The 14,411-nt window shown below is 69.4% G+C and overlaps 1 protein-coding gene across 1 annotated transcript; it reads left to right on the plus strand.

Annotated features, from left to right (window-relative positions):
• Nucleotides 1-2,376: 2,376 nt before the first annotated feature.
• Mex3b (mex-3 RNA binding family member B) lies at nucleotides 2,377-6,630 on the plus strand. Its single transcript, XM_042669659.1, has 4 exons — nucleotides 2,377-3,153; nucleotides 3,437-3,497; nucleotides 4,219-4,404; nucleotides 4,946-6,630. The coding sequence occupies exons 1-4, from the start codon at nucleotides 2,377-2,379 to the stop codon at nucleotides 6,328-6,330; spliced, it is 2,409 nt and encodes an 802-aa protein (XP_042525593.1). The 3' UTR covers nucleotides 6,331-6,630.
• Nucleotides 6,631-14,411: the final 7,781 nt, after the last annotated feature.

Here is a 14,411-nt window from a genome sequence, read left to right on the forward strand (position 1 = left end):
CAGAGAGCCAGCCATAAAGGGAAAGGGACAGATGCTAGCAACATGAACAGAGGGGTGTTTTTCTGATTTCCACAACTCATCTCTAACTTCTCACAAGTCCAAATGAAAAGGTTGTTTTTGTTAGTTTGTACGTCAGCCCTGGGCAGTCCCGGTCCCCGAGGGGCAGCCACGTGGTCTTCTCGTGGCTCACTGTGCATCCCTGGGGCGGGCCCCGGACACCAGTGGCTGGCTGGTCCTCTGTCTGCGGGTCTTGCACACTGTGCCAGTGGCGGGGGGACAGTGGTGTCTGCCTGGCCACATGCTGGCTGGCAGGGCTGCAGCTGCAGGCCGGGGGGCAGGGTACAGCTGGACGCACCCCCCAACTGCACAGGAACGGCAGCATCTGTACAAGGCACACCCCGACTGACAGCCAGCCACCAGCACCGTCTGCGGCACACAGCTGCTGCCGGGCCCCACGCCCCACGCAGGCCCGGCCCAGACCCCGCGTGTGCCCAGCAATGCCAGCTGCTGCCGGGCCCCACGCCCCACGCAGGCCCGGCCCAGACCCCGCGCGCGCGTGCCCAGCAATGCCAGCTGTGAAGCTGCCCTGTCACCACGTGGTCCCCAGGTGTCCTGGGTCACACCTAGCACCTGCCCCTTCTTGTGCCAACTCCAGGGAGCGCTGTGGTTCTGTGCCTCTGAAGCTGCGTGGGGAAAGCTGGAGCGGAGATCTCCCCAAAGAACCCCCATGGGCCAAGGAGAGGTGCATCCGGGCACCCTTGGGGGGAGGCAGGGCACCGGGGCTCCTGGACAATGCAGTTGCCACCCTGCAAGGACTTGCGCTGCTGACACTTGTAGCAAAGTGTCACTGCAGCCACGAAGTCATTTAATGAAATGAGCGTCTCGTGGCTGCGTGAAATGCATCCGTTGGGAGTTAGTGGAAATAGTAAAGCCTGGCTTCAAGAAGAAACCAGATTGACCCTCCTCTCCTCAGCAGGAAGCTCCGAATCCAAGGCAGCCGCAGATCGACGCATGCTCATCTGTGGTGGGTTTGTCCCTCCTGGTAATTACGTGTTCCTCTGTGGGTGCTCAGTGCTAGTCTGCTGGCTAGATCCTCAACTCCCCCAGAGCTCTGCCTTGATAACTCCCAACTCCCCAGTCTAGGCGGTGCCTGGCACACAGGACTCTCTGAACATCGGTGTGAGGAAGGGAGGGATGAAGGAGGAGAGGAGGGGAAGGAGGGAGGAAGGACAGATGGACAGGGCACCTGCTCATTTCTGCAGACACTACCCTTGCTCAGTAATGCCAAGTGAGCTTGGTCTCCCAGGACGGCTCCAATGTCTTTTGCCGGCTATTTGCAAACTGCATACAAAAGAACTCAAAGCATCTGGAAAGTGGTTTTTGGTTAATATTATTTGTCTCTGGTTGATAACTGTTTTTTAAAAATTCTTCATGGCACCTGGAAGCCCTATCACCAGCTCGCTCCCCACTTTCCTCTTATGCTAATAAAAAGGCGGCATGCCACATGGACGGGTCCGTAGAGCACGTGCCTGGTATCAGGGAATTGAGCTCTGGGGTCTACAGGGGCCCGGACGCCACATGGCGAGGGGCATTGCCTGTTCACAGGCAGGACTGGGCTCGTGCTGACCGGCCTGCCTATCCATGAGCCCGTGCTGACCGGCCAGCGCCTCCATGAGCCCGTGCTGACCGGCCGGCGCCTCCATGAGTGCACTGACCGGCCAGCGCCTCCATGAGCGCACTGACTGGCTGGCATCCTCCATGAGCCCGTGCTGACCGGCCGGCATCCTCCATGAGCCCATGCTGACCGGCCAGTGCCTCCATGAGCGCACTGACCAGCCGGCATCCTCCATGAGCGCACTGACCGGCCAGCGCCTTCATGAGCCCGTGCTGACCGGCTGGCATCCTCCATGAGCCCATGTTGACCGGCCAGTGCCTCCATGAGTGCACTGACCGGCCGGTGCCTCCATGAGCCCGTGCTGACCGGCCGGTGCCTCCATGGGCCCGTGCTGACCGGCTGGCATCCTCCATGAGCCCATGCTGACCGGCCAGTGCCTCCATGAGTGCACTGACCGGCCGGCATCCTCCATGAGCGCACTGACCGGCCGGCGCCTCCATGAGCCCGTGCTGACTGGCCGGTGCCTCCATGAGCGCACTGACCGGCCAGCGCCTCCATAAGCCCGTGCTGACCGGCCGGCGCCTCCATGAGCCCGTGCTGACCGGCCGGCCTATCCATGAGCGCACTGACCAGCCGGCCTATCCATGAGCCCGTGATGGCCAGCCGGCGCTCTCCACGAGCGCACTGGCGGCCGGCGCTCTGGCGCAGGTGGAGGCTGGGCCTCCGGCCGCACCTTGGCCTTGAGCTGCCTGGGCGTCCACATGAGGGGAGGCCAAGGTCAGCGCCCGACCCCGGCGCTGTCACGCCCGCCTGGTCCCACGCGCAACTCCGCGCTCAGGACGCGGCCATCTCCGAAGCTGGCCGCGGGCGGCCGGGGGTCACGCGCAGGGCGGAGGTCGCGGCCCGGCAGGGAAGCGGCGCGGGCGGGTGCGGCGAGGCCGGGCGGGAGCGAGCGGGCCGCCCCGACGCCGCCCGGGCAGCGGGCAGCTCTCCCTGGAGCCCGCGGCCAGGCGGGAATCCCGGACCGGGGCCTCGCCCTGCCCGGCGGGGAGCTGCGGGCGGGAACCCCGCGTCTCCGCGAGACGGCGCCCGGCGCGGCCGCGTCCCCTCCCCGCGCGCGCGGACGCCGGCCGGGAGGCCCCGGGTCCCCGTTTGCAGCGGAGAACCGGGAGGCCGGGCGGCCTCGCCCCCCGGGCGCCGGGACGGTCGGGAGGGGGCGCCGCGCGCCGGCCGGGTCCCGCCGCCCTCCCTCCGCCCCGGCACCGGGAGCGCCGCTCCCCGCACGGCGCATGCCCGGCCCGGAGCCGCAGGCGGGCGCGGAGCGGGCGCGGGCGCGGCGCCGGCGCGGGGTCGGGGCCGGGCGGTGCGGGGCCCGGAGGCCGCTCACGCCCCGGCGCCCCCGGGCTCGGGGCCGGGGCTCGGAGATGGGCGCGGGCCGGGCGCGCGCCTTTGTCTCGGGCGCTCCCGCGCGGGCGGCGCCGGGCCGGGCCGGGCCCCAGGGCCCGGGCTCCAGTCGTCCTCCGGCCGCCGTGGGGCGGGTGACCGCGGCTGCGCTCGGGGCCAGCGGGGCCGGGCAGCCGCACGCGAGCCCCGCGCCAGACAACAAAGGGAGGCGGGCGGCGTGGGGCGGGCGCGGCCCGCGGAGGCTGCGGGGGGCGCGGCGTGGGGCGGGCGGGGCCCGCGGAGCCGGGGCGGGGTCGGGGCGGCGCCGGGCCCGCGCTCGGGGCTCAGCCCGCGCCTCCGCCCGCCCCCGGCCCCGCGCGCGCCAATCGCCGCCCCCAGCGCCGGTGTCGGTGACGTCCCGCCTCGTCCCCCGCCCAGCCTTCGGCCGCGAGCTCGGGGGGTGGGGGGGAGGGGGGAGGAGGGAGGGGGGAGGCGGGGAGGGCGCAGCGGCGGGAGGGGGGGAGGCGGGAGGGGGGAGGCGGGGAGGGGCGCAGCGGCGGGAGGGGGGAGGCGGGAGGGGGGGAGGCGGGGAGGGCGCAGCGGCGGGAGGGGGGAGGCGGGAGGGGGGAGGCGGGGAGGGCGCAGCGGCGGGAGGGGGGAGGCGGGAGGGGGGAGGCGGGGAGGGCGCAGCGGCGGGAGGGGGGAGGCGGGGAGGGGGGAGGCGGGGAGGGCGCAGCGGCGGGAGGGGGGAGGGGGGAGGGCGCAGCGGCGGGAGGGGGGAGGCGGGGAGGGCGCAGCGGCGGGAGGGGGGAGGCGGGGAGGGGGGAGGGGGGGAGGCGGGGAGGGCGCAGCGGCGGGAGGGGGGAGGCGGGGAGGGCGCAGCGGCGGGAGGGGGGAGGCGGGGAGGGGCTCCTTAAAGAAACGCCGCGGCTCGGCTCGCGCCCGCTCGCGCGGCTTTGTGGCCAGCCAGCCGGGCGCTCGGGGCCACGCGCGGCCGCTCGGGCGCTGCCCCCACCCCGACCGCCCGCAGGCCCGGGGCGGGGACCGCGGCGGGGCTCCCGCAGCCGCCGCGCGGCGCGGACTGCACGGCCCGGGCGCGGAGCCGCGGAGCCTCCCCGCCCCCGCCCGCCCGCCGCCCGCCGCCGTGGTGGCCGCGGGGCCGGGGCCGGCGGCGCGCGGCGCGGCGATGCCCAGCTCGCTGTTCGCGGACCTGGCGCGCGGCGGGGGCGGGGAGAGCCCGGAGGAGCGCGGCGCCCTGCGGCTGGCGCTGGACCAGCTGTCCCTGCTGGGGCTGGACGACGAGGGCGCCGCGCCCTACGGCGAGCCCCGCCGGCGCAGCGTGAACATGACCGAGTGCGTGCCGGTGCCCAGCTCCGAGCACGTCGCCGAGATCGTGGGGCGGCAAGGTGGGTCGGCGGCGCGGGCGGCCGGGGCCGGCGCCCAGACAAAGAAAGTGCGGGCGGGCGGCCTCGGGGAGCCGCGCCGCCTCCTCCCGGTGGGAGCGCCCGGGCCCGGGGTGCCGGGGCGCGCCGGGCCCGGGGCGGGGACGGCGGGGAGCGGGGCGGGAGGCGGCCGCGGGAACAAAGGGTCCCGGCCCGACGCCCCGGCCCGCGCGGGGCCCCCGCGCCGCCCAACTTCTCGGAAGCCCCCGGGCCCTCCAGGGTCCTCCAGGCCCGGGGCGGCGCGGCTCCCCGCGGGGGTTGCGGGCGCGCGGGGCGGGGCGGGCGGGACGCGCCGCGGGCTCGGCGCCCTGCGGTGGGCGCGGGCGACGCCCCCTCCCGGCGGGGCGCGGCCCCGCTCCGCGCTGACGCCTTGGCCGAGGCTCGGCCTCCTCTCAGGCCCGGGGGTGGAGGGGTCTCCGCGCGCGCGGCCCGGGCTCCGGGGCCACGGGGCCGCCGCTCACGCGCGCGTCTCTCCCCTCCGCTGCCCCCCCCCCCCCCGCCCCAGGCTGTAAGATCAAGGCCCTGCGCGCCAAGACCAACACCTACATCAAGACGCCGGTGCGCGGCGAGGAGCCGGTGTTCGTGGTGACCGGCCGCAAGGAGGACGTGGCCATGGCGCGCAGGGAGATCATCTCGGCGGCCGAGCACTTCTCCATGATCCGCGCCTCGCGGCACAAGAGCGCGGCGCTGAGCGGCGGCGCGGCGCCCGGCCCGCCCGCGCTGCCGGGGCAGACCACCATCCAGGTGCGCGTGCCCTACCGCGTGGTGGGGCTGGTGGTGGGGCCCAAGGGCGCCACCATCAAGCGCATCCAGCAGCAGACGCACACCTACATCGTGACGCCCAGCCGCGACAAGGAGCCGGTGTTCGAGGTCACGGGCATGCCCGAGAACGTGGACCGCGCGCGCGAGGAGATCGAGGCGCACATCGCGCTGCGCACCGGCGGCCTGGTGGAGCTGCCGGACGGCAACGACTTCCACGCCAACGGCACGGACGTGGGCTTCGAGGCGCACGGCGCGGGCGCGGGCGCGCTCTGGAGCAAGGCGTCGCCGGGCCGCAAGCCCTTCGCCAGCTTCCGCAACGACAGCTCCAGCTCGCTGGGCAGCGCCTCCACCGACTCCTACTTCGGGGGCGCGGGCGGCGCGGCCGCCACCCCGCGCCTGGCCGACTTCAGCCCCCCGAGCCCCGCGCTCGGCTTCGCGCACAACGGCACCGGCAGCAACGGCGCCGCGGCCTTCGCCCTGGCCGCCGGGGAGGCCGCCGCGCCGTCCCCCGACGGCTCGGAGCCGCCGCCGGCCTTCGACCCCGCGCCCGCCCCGCCGCCCGGCGCGCCCCTGCTCTGGGCACCCTTCGAGCGCTCCCCGGGCCCGGCCTCCGCCGCCGCGGCCTCCACCACGGCCTCGGCCGCCACGGCCTTCCCCGCCGCCGCCAACGCGCCCTCCGGGGCCGGCCCCGGCCCCGGCCCGCGCCGCCTGCTCCCGGGCAGCTGCCCGCGCCTGTCCCCGCCCCTGCACGCCGCCCCGGGCGCCGGCGAGCACCGGCTGGCCCGCCGCGTGCGCAGCGACCCCGGCGGCGGCGGCCTGGCCTTCGCTTACGCCGCGGGGCTCGGGGCGCCGCCGCCCGCCGATGCGGCCGGGGACGCGGCCCGGTCCTCGTCGGCCTCCAGCTCCTCGTCCTCCTCGTCCTCCTCCTCCTGCTCCTCCTCCGGCCCGCGGCGCAAGGGCAGCCGCGACTGCGCCGTGTGCCTGGAGAGCGAGGTCATCGCCGCGCTGGTGCCCTGCGGCCACAACCTCTTCTGCCTGGAGTGCGCACACCGCATCTGCCAGCGCAGGGAGCCGCGCTGCCCGGTGTGCCACGCGGCCGTCACGCAGGCCATCCGCATCTTCTCCTAGGCCTGGGCTGCCCGGTGTGCCACGCGGCCGTCACGAATCTTCTCCTAGGCCTGGGCTGCTCGGTGTGCCACGCGGGCCATCCGCATCTTCTCCTAGGCCTCGGCCTGGGCTGCCCGGTGTGGCACGTGGGCCATTCGCATCTTCTCCTAGGCCTGGGCGTGGGCTGCCCGGTGTGCCATGCGGCTGGCACGCAGGCCATCGGCATCTTCTCCTAGGCCTGGGCTGCCTGGTGTGCCACGCGGCCGTCACGAATCTTCTCCTAGGCCTGGGCTGCTCGGTGTGGCACGTGGGCCATCGGCATCTTCTCCTAGGCCTGGGCGTGGGCTGCCCGGTGTGCCACGCGGCCGTCATGAATCTTCTCCTAGGCCTGGGCTGCTCGGTGTGGCACGTGGGCCATCCGCATCTTCTCCGAGGCCTGGGCGTGGGCTGCCCGGTGTGCCACGCGGCTGTTACGCGGGCCATCCGCATCTTCTCCGAGGCCTGGGCCGTCCGAATCTTTTAGGGCCACGGCCCAGGTGTGCCGCCGGCCGCCCATATCCTCTCCTAGGGCCTCAGCACACAGGCCTCCACGCCTCCTCCCAGAGCCACCCCCTGCCCACCAACTTCCTCCTCCTCTTTTTCTTCTTTCTCCTCTTCCTCAGACTCCATCTTCTTCCTCCCCCTCCCCTCCTCCTCCTCAGACCTCTTCTTCCTCCTCTGTGGCCTCCAGCCTCCTCCCCTCCATCCTCTTCCTCTTCTTCCTCCCCTTGGGCCTTCTCCCCTTCGAGTCCACCCTGCCCGCCACCCTCCCCCTCTTCCTCCTCTTCAGATGCCATCCTCGTCCTCTCTGGCCTCCCCTCCATCCTCTTCCTCTCCTTTCTCCCGGCCTTCTCCCTCCATCTTCCCTCCTCCCTCTGGCCTCCTTTCCCAACACTCTGAGATCCTAGTGGAGCCTGGAAAGCTGTAGTATCTGCTCATCTTCAGAACAAAGGACCTGACCGGGCCACCCATGTCCAGGGCCCCGCAGCCTGGAAGCCTCCACCACTGGAAATGATGCTGTAGTGGAGATAGTTGTTACACTGTACAAACTAGGAAGCTTCCAGAAGAAGAAAGCCCGCAGGTTTCCATGTGCTTAAAGTAGGAGCGTGGCGGGCGGTGCAGCGGGTGGCCTCGGTGCTCGGTGCTCGGTGCTGTGCTCGGTGCCCGGCTGTATCGGGGGGGCCCCGACACCGGGGATACCCCATGACACCGGGGTACTGCAGCTTTACGAGAGTTGAACTGTAACATATCTCTTATATATTAAAAAAGAAAACCTTTAAAAGTTTTAAGAAGTCGCATTAATACAGATCGAGTATTTTATTCTTTCTGACTTGAAGAGTTATATTTCATATTGCAAAGATGTTTACAAGTATTTTAATTTAAGTTCAGTGAACTTTTTGTAGCTGGGTCAAATCTTTTTTATTTTTAGTATGGCCTCTGGCAGAGAACACTGTATTATTTTAATATTCCACTCGGCTGTGGCAGGGTGTCCGTGGACGGGGCCACAGCCCTCCGAGCAGTATTCCGTGGGGTGGGGTTTTTATAAGTTCACCCGGCATATTTTCTATTCAGTGATATAAAGCATATTTTATTCTATATTATTACAAAATTTTAAAACACACACACACACAAACGGGAACGTACGAACACGTCGAGAAGGGCCGTGGACGCTTTCTAACATTTGTACAAAGAATTTCCGTGCCAGTCACGCTGGTTCTGTTTCACCACTGTAGTTTAGTATTTCTATTTTAATACATTTGTTTACCACTCGTTTATGTATATGTAGGTGATGTTACTTGAGCTTAAATGTACTTTACGAAGCAAAGTTTAAGAAAAAGTATATTTTATTTTATGATAAAGGCCCCTAACCTCATGGTCAAATACTAATATTATATTTGCTGAGACAAGATTGAAATTGTATCAAGAGTTTTATTTTTCTGACATTTAAAGTTCTACATAATAAAGGTAAAGCGTAAGGAACGGTGCTACTTTGTTTTTAAGTATTTCTATATAAATAAAATATTGAAGGAAGCCCCTGTTGTGCCGTGTCTTGATTTCTGTCCCCAGTGGGAGTCTGTGTGAGTGGCGGCCGGGCAGGAGGCCGGGCGTTGGGCGGCCGTGGGGGCGGCCGGGCAGGAGGCTGGGCGTGGGGCGGCCGTGGGGGCGGCCGGGGCTGTGGGGGCGGCCGGGCAGGAGGCCGGGCGTGGGGCGGCCGTGGGGGCGGCCGGGCAGGAGGCCGGGCGTTGGGCGGCCGTGGGGGCGGCCGGGCAGGAGGCTGGGCGTGGGGCGGCCGTGGGGGCGGCCGGGGCCGTGGGGGCGGCCAGGCAGGAGGCCGGGCGTGGGGCGGCCGTGGGGGCTGCTGGGCAGGAGGCCAGGCGTGAGGCAGCCGTGGGGGTGGCTGGGGCCGTGGGGGCGGCCGGGGCCGTGGGGCGGCCGTGGGGGCAGCCGGGGCCGTGGGGCGGCCGTGGGGGCGGCCGGGGCTGTGGGGGCTGGCGGAGCTCGGCTGCGGCCGTGTCCACCAGGCACCGGCCACCATGCGAGCGCCGGCCGGAATAAGACTGCTGAATTTCCTTTAAAACCGACCAGTCACGGGGCTGAGAAGGTGGCTTAGTGGTAGAGTGCTTGCCTTGCATGCCTGAGGCCCTGGGTTCAATTCCTCAGCACCACATAAGCAAAAAAAATAAAAATAAAAATAAAAACCAACCAGTCACAAAGAAGATGGAAACTGTTGAGAGACAGTTCTTTCCAGTCCAGAGTTTGTGGGAAGGCACTGGGCAGTGCAGGCAGGGAAGTGGGGTGAGCTCGTCCTGGGGGAGGGCCTGCGGGGAGCACACAGGGCCTGCGGGGAGCACCGGGGCCTGCGGGGAGCACCGGGGAGCACACAGGGCCTGCGGGGAGCACCGGGGCCTGCGGGGAGCACCGGGGCCTGCGGGGAGCACACGGGGCCTGCGGGGAGCACCGAGATCTGTGGGGAGCACCGGGGCCTGCGGGGAGCACACAGGGCCTGCGGGGAGCACCGGGGCCTGCGGGGAGCACTGGGGAGCACACAGGGCCTGCGGGGAGCACCGAGGCCTGCGGGGAGCACACGGGGCCTGAGCACACGGGGCCTGCGGGGAGCACCGGGGCCTGCGGGGAGCACCGGGGCCTGCGGGGAGCACACGGGGCCTGCGGGGAGCACACGGGGCCTGAGCACACGGGGCCTGCGGGGAGCACCGGGGCCTGCGGGGAGCACACGGGGCCTGCGGGGAGCACACGGGGCCTGCGGGGAGCACCGGGGCCTGCGGGGAGCACACGGGGCCTGCGGGGAGCACACGGGGCCTGAGCACACAGGGCCTGCGGGGAGCACACGGGGCCTGCGGGGAGCACACGGGGCCTGCGGGGAGCACACGGGGCCTGCGGGGAGCACTGGGGAGCACACGGGGCCTGCGGGGAGCACACGGGGCCTGCGGGGAGCACACGGGGCCTGCGGGGAGCACCGGGGCCTGCGGGGAGCACTGGGGAGCACACAGGGCCTGCGGGGAGCACACAGGGCCTGCGGGGAGCACCGGGGCCTGCGGGGAGCACCGGGGCCTGCGGGGAGCACACGGGGCCTGCGGGGAGCACCGGGATCTGTGGGGAGCACACGGGGCCTGCGGGGAGCACCGAGGCCTGCGGGGAGCACACAGGGCCTGCGGGGAGCACCGGGGCCTGTGGGGAGCACCGGGGCCTGCGGGGAGCACCGGGGCCTGCGGGGAGCACACGGGGCCTGCGGGGAGCACCGGGGCCTGCGGGGAGCACTGGGGAGCACACAGGGCCTGCGGGGAGCACCGAGGCCTGCGGGGAGCACACGGGGCCTGAGCACACGGGGCCTGCGGGGAGCACCGGGGCCTGCGGGGAGCACTGGGGAGCACACAGGGCCTGCGGGGAGCACCGAGGCCTGCGGGGAGCACACGGGGCCTGAGCACACGGGGCCTGCGGGGAGCACCGGGGCCTGCGGGGAGCACCGGGGCCTGCGGGGAGCACACGGGGCCTGCGGGGAGCACACGGGGCCTGAGCACACGGGGCCTGCGGGGAGCACCGGGGCCTGCGGGGAGCATCGGGGCTTGCGGGGAGCACTGGGGAGCACACAGGGCCTGCGGGGAGCACCGGGGCCTGCGGGGAGCACACGGGGCCTGCGGGGAGCACCGGGGCCTGCGGGGAGCACACGGGGCCTGAGCACACGGGGCCTGCGGGGAGCACCGGAGCCTACATTACTGCCCCCCCCCCAATGCCCTGGGTCTCCCCGAGTGGGGAGAAGGGGAGAAGGCCCAGCACCCAGCGGCCCCTGGAGGCTCCGTCAGGGAGGCTGGAGAGGGAGCCGGGCAGGCCCTGCTGGGTTTGGTCCCAGCCCTCCCCGGCTCCAGTGTGCGTGCGGCCAGCTCATGGTGTTGACAGGTCTGGGTGTGAACTGTTTACTGACCCTTGAGGAAACTTTCTGTTTGCTTTTGGCACTGCACCTGCTCCCTGGCTGCTTGCTTTTTTCTGGTCCTGGAGTTTAAACTCGGAGCCGGCTTGGTCCCTCAGCTCAAGGCTGGCGCTCTACCACTTGAGCCACACTTCCACTTCGGCCTTTGGGTGGTTAACTGGGACTTTTCTGCCTAGGCCGGACCGAACCTTGATTTTCAGATCGTACCCTCTTGCCTAGCCAGGATTACGGGCCTGAGCCACTGAACTGATTTTGTGGGCAGGACATCTCACCCCTGCTAGCAGACCGACACTGGGCCGCTCCTTGTGCGTGGATGTGGATGCAGGCCCTTAGGGCGTGCGACCGACTCCATGACCCACGGAGTGCGGTCGACTGTCATCAGGAATGAGCCCTCGGGACACATCAGAACCAGGCGCCGGCGCCCAGTCCCCTCTCTCGGCCGGCCCGCCGGGCGTCTGCGGTGATCCGTGCCCACGCTGCCTTGGCGGTCCTGCCCCTCCGGGCTCACCCCGCGGTGGCTGCATGCCAGGGCGTGCTCTGCGCCGCCCCTGGCTCCCGGCTCGAGCACCTCTCCTGGTGGGGATCAGTGTGGAGGGGAGATCCTGGTGCCGATGGCTGGGGGAGGGCTGACGGGCTGTGCTGGAAAGGACCTCGTCCCGGTCTCCCCCGGGGCCCGCCGAGGCAGCTCCCAGCTGCCCAGCCCAGGCCAGGTGCGCCCGTGGATCCCAGGCTCTCCCTCCCTGACGGGAGGTAAAGGTGGAGCTGCGCGTGCATTCTAGTGAGCACTTGGCTGGCACTGGTCTCGCAGTGTGGGCGAGTGAGTCCTGAGCTACTGAAATGAATCGTTTATGACAGCAACGCAGAGGCAAAGAGATTCAAAGCAGTATGGCTTCCTCACAACTGGCTTTCCAGGTACAGGGAGCGCCGGCTGCTCTGCGGTGAAGCGGCAGTTACAGACGGAGGGCAGCCAGCTTCCTGCCTGTACAGGTAATGGCCCTTCTGCTTCTCAGCCATGCCGCCCCATGGGTCTCCCTAGCGTGTGGCTGCCGCGGCCCTCTGTGGACCCTGGGCCTTGGGTGTGAGTCTTGCACAGGTAGAGGGAAAGCGTTTCGGACCGAGGTGCCCACAGTGCTCCTGCACGCTCAGCCCCGGCCCGTCTCCACAGTGCTCCGGGTCTCGCTCCGGCACGCTCAGCCCCGGCCCATCTCCCCCCTCGCACTCACGGCCAAGTAAGCATGGTATTCCATTCCTCCCTCACTACCGCCGGGGATGGCTTGCCTCTCCCACAGCTGTTTGTGTTGTCTTCCTATCGACGCACGGTTAAGTGTATTCCTAAGCTTCAGCTGTGACTGCTGATGTGCGTACAAATCAGGAAAGTTCCGGATAGTCTCTCTAGGTGTGTGCTCCTTGGGTAGGATGATGAGGTAGAAGAGGGCAGAGCACTCAAGCCACATTCCCAGCCCTGGAGACGTTTTTAGTCCCCTTCCCCACACGCACGCACACGCGTGTGTGCACACACGTGCACACTCACACACTCCATTTGGAAAGCAGCATACTGAAGCTATTTCACGACATGCAGTTCTCCTTGATGGGCCTGTTTTTGTCTTTGTTTCTGAATGCATCGTTTGCCCCAGGGTGTGGAGAGAGACGAACACGCACCAGGGAGACAAATGGTCCCGAGGCGCGCACTAGCCGCGCTCCACGGCGCAGCAGCTCTGGGCGGGGTGGGCAGCTGCGGTAGGGTCGGGGGGGACGAGTCACAACACGTCCTGAGGCTCCCGACCCCCGCCGCCCCTCCCCGGGAGGGGGCTGCCCCCAACCGGCCTGTCCCCTGACTCCAGCTGCTCCAGACCCCGAATCTGCCGCGGTGGCCGAGGAGGGAGAGAAGGAAGAATCTCCTCACCGGCATTTCACTTCCTGGAAGAGGAAATGCCGTTTGGGATGATCTTCCAAACAGACTCTCAGACACTGCGATCTCAGGCTGTCCCGGCGCAGTCGGGCTGTGCCTTGGGGCCTGGAGGAGCAGCAGGGCATGTGTGTGCCCCCGGGGAAACGTCCCAGCACGCATCTCTGACCTTGGGGTACGCCAGGGAGTTTGCTCTCCAGGCCAGGTCCAGCGGAGGCAGACTCAGAGACACCGCTCACCTCTGGGGCGGAGGCCCTGGAGCTGCTGTGGGGGGCCTGGGGCAGAGGCCAGGCTGGGCGGAGGCCAGGCTGGGGCACAGGCTGGGGTGGAGGCCGGGCTGGGACTGAGGCTGGGGCAGAGGCTGGGGTGGAGGCCGGGCTGGGGTGGAGGCTGGGGCCAAGGCCAGGCTGGGGCACAGGCTGGGGTGGAGGCTGGGGCAGAGGCCGGGCTGGGGCTGAGGCTGGGGCAGAGGCCGGGCTGGGACTGAGGCTGGGGCAGAGGCCGGGCTGGGACTGAGGCTGGGGCAGAGGCCAGGGTGGAGGCCGGGCTGGGGTGGAGGCTGGGGTGGAGGTTGGGGTGGAGGACAGGCTGGGGCCGAGGCCAGGCTGGGGCAGAGGCTGGGCTGGGGTGGAGGCCGGGCTGGGGTGGAGGCTAGGGCAGAGGCCGGGGTGGAGGCTGGGCTGGGGTGGAGGTGGGGTGGAGGTGGGGTGGAGGCTGGGGTGGAGGTTGGGGTGGAGGCCAGGCTGGGGCCGAGGCCAGGCTGGGGCAGAGGCTGGGCTGGGGTGGAGGCCGGGCTGGGGTGGAGGCTAGGGCAGAGGCCGGGGTGGAGGCCGGGCTGGGGTGGAGGTGGGGTGGAGGTGGGGTGGAGGCCAGGCTGGGGCCGAGGCCAGGCTGGGCAGAGGCTGGGTTGGGGTGGAGGCCGGGCGGGGGCACAGGCCCTGGAGGGAGGAGTGGGCGGCTGGTGGGGACTTGCTGCCAAGGGAGAGGAGGAGGCAGGGAAAGAAGCGTGTTGGCCCCGCAGGAACAGCTGTGTGGACAGAGCTGGCAGCTGCACAGGCTGGCCAACAGCTGGAGAGGTGGAAACGACCCCTCAGGAAGGCCAGGCACGGAAGTCCTGCTCCCCGGGGCCGGGCCGGGCCGGTAGGGGCGCCGGGTCTGCTCCCCGGGGCCGGGCCGGGCCGGTAGGGGCGCTGGGTCGCTCTCCAGAGGCCGCACTGAGGCACTGAACCTGACACCTGCCCCAGGCTGGGAGCTGGGGCAGCTGATCTTAGAGAGACCTCGGGGTGCCTTTGCCTACGAGAGCCAGGGAGACGGGGCCTCCGTTCAGGTCCACGGTGCCCACTCCCTCCTGCGCCACCCCCTCCCCAGCAGCTGAAGGGCCGCAGAGCACGAGCAACGATCCCGTGATTCCCTCGGACCAGCCTGGAAGCTCTCGGGGAGCAGGGCAGGCCGGCGGGGCAGGACGTCTGTCTCTGTGCATCCTCTGCAAATCCTCCTGAATCCGCCATGTCCCTTTAAGTGGGCAGCCTGCTGCATCCAGCCTGCCTGGTGTGGACCGGGTCAGTCTGTGTCAGGGTAAGAGAGGGACACCCTTGCTGGGCTGGCCGCTGCACACCCACCCTCTCAGCTTTCCTTGTTGGGATGGGCCTCGAGAACGCCTTCTTGTTGTTTGTTTTTAATCTGCTTTAGGCTGTAACTGAGATCCGCCCCTGA

Source organism: Dipodomys spectabilis, unplaced genomic scaffold (genome assembly GCF_019054845.1).
Source record: "Dipodomys spectabilis isolate Male_0828 unplaced genomic scaffold, ASM1905484v1 ptg000501l, whole genome shotgun sequence".
NCBI classification, from domain to species: domain Eukaryota; kingdom Metazoa; phylum Chordata; class Mammalia; order Rodentia; family Heteromyidae; genus Dipodomys; species Dipodomys spectabilis.

Bases quoted from the DNA above. Each gene is read 5' to 3' on its own strand.
- Mex3b (XM_042669659.1), top strand. From the start codon at position 2,377: ATGAGGGGAGGCCAAGGTCAGCGCCCGACCCCGGCGCTGTCACGCCCG. The intron at 3,154-3,436 runs GTGACCGCGGCT...TCCCCCGCCCAG, and splicing joins CTCCGGCCGCCGTGGGGCGG to CCTTCGGCCGCGAGCTCGGG. The intron at 3,498-4,218 runs GGGCGCAGCGGC...ACCTGGCGCGCG, and splicing joins AGGGAGGGGGGAGGCGGGGA to GCGGGGGCGGGGAGAGCCCG.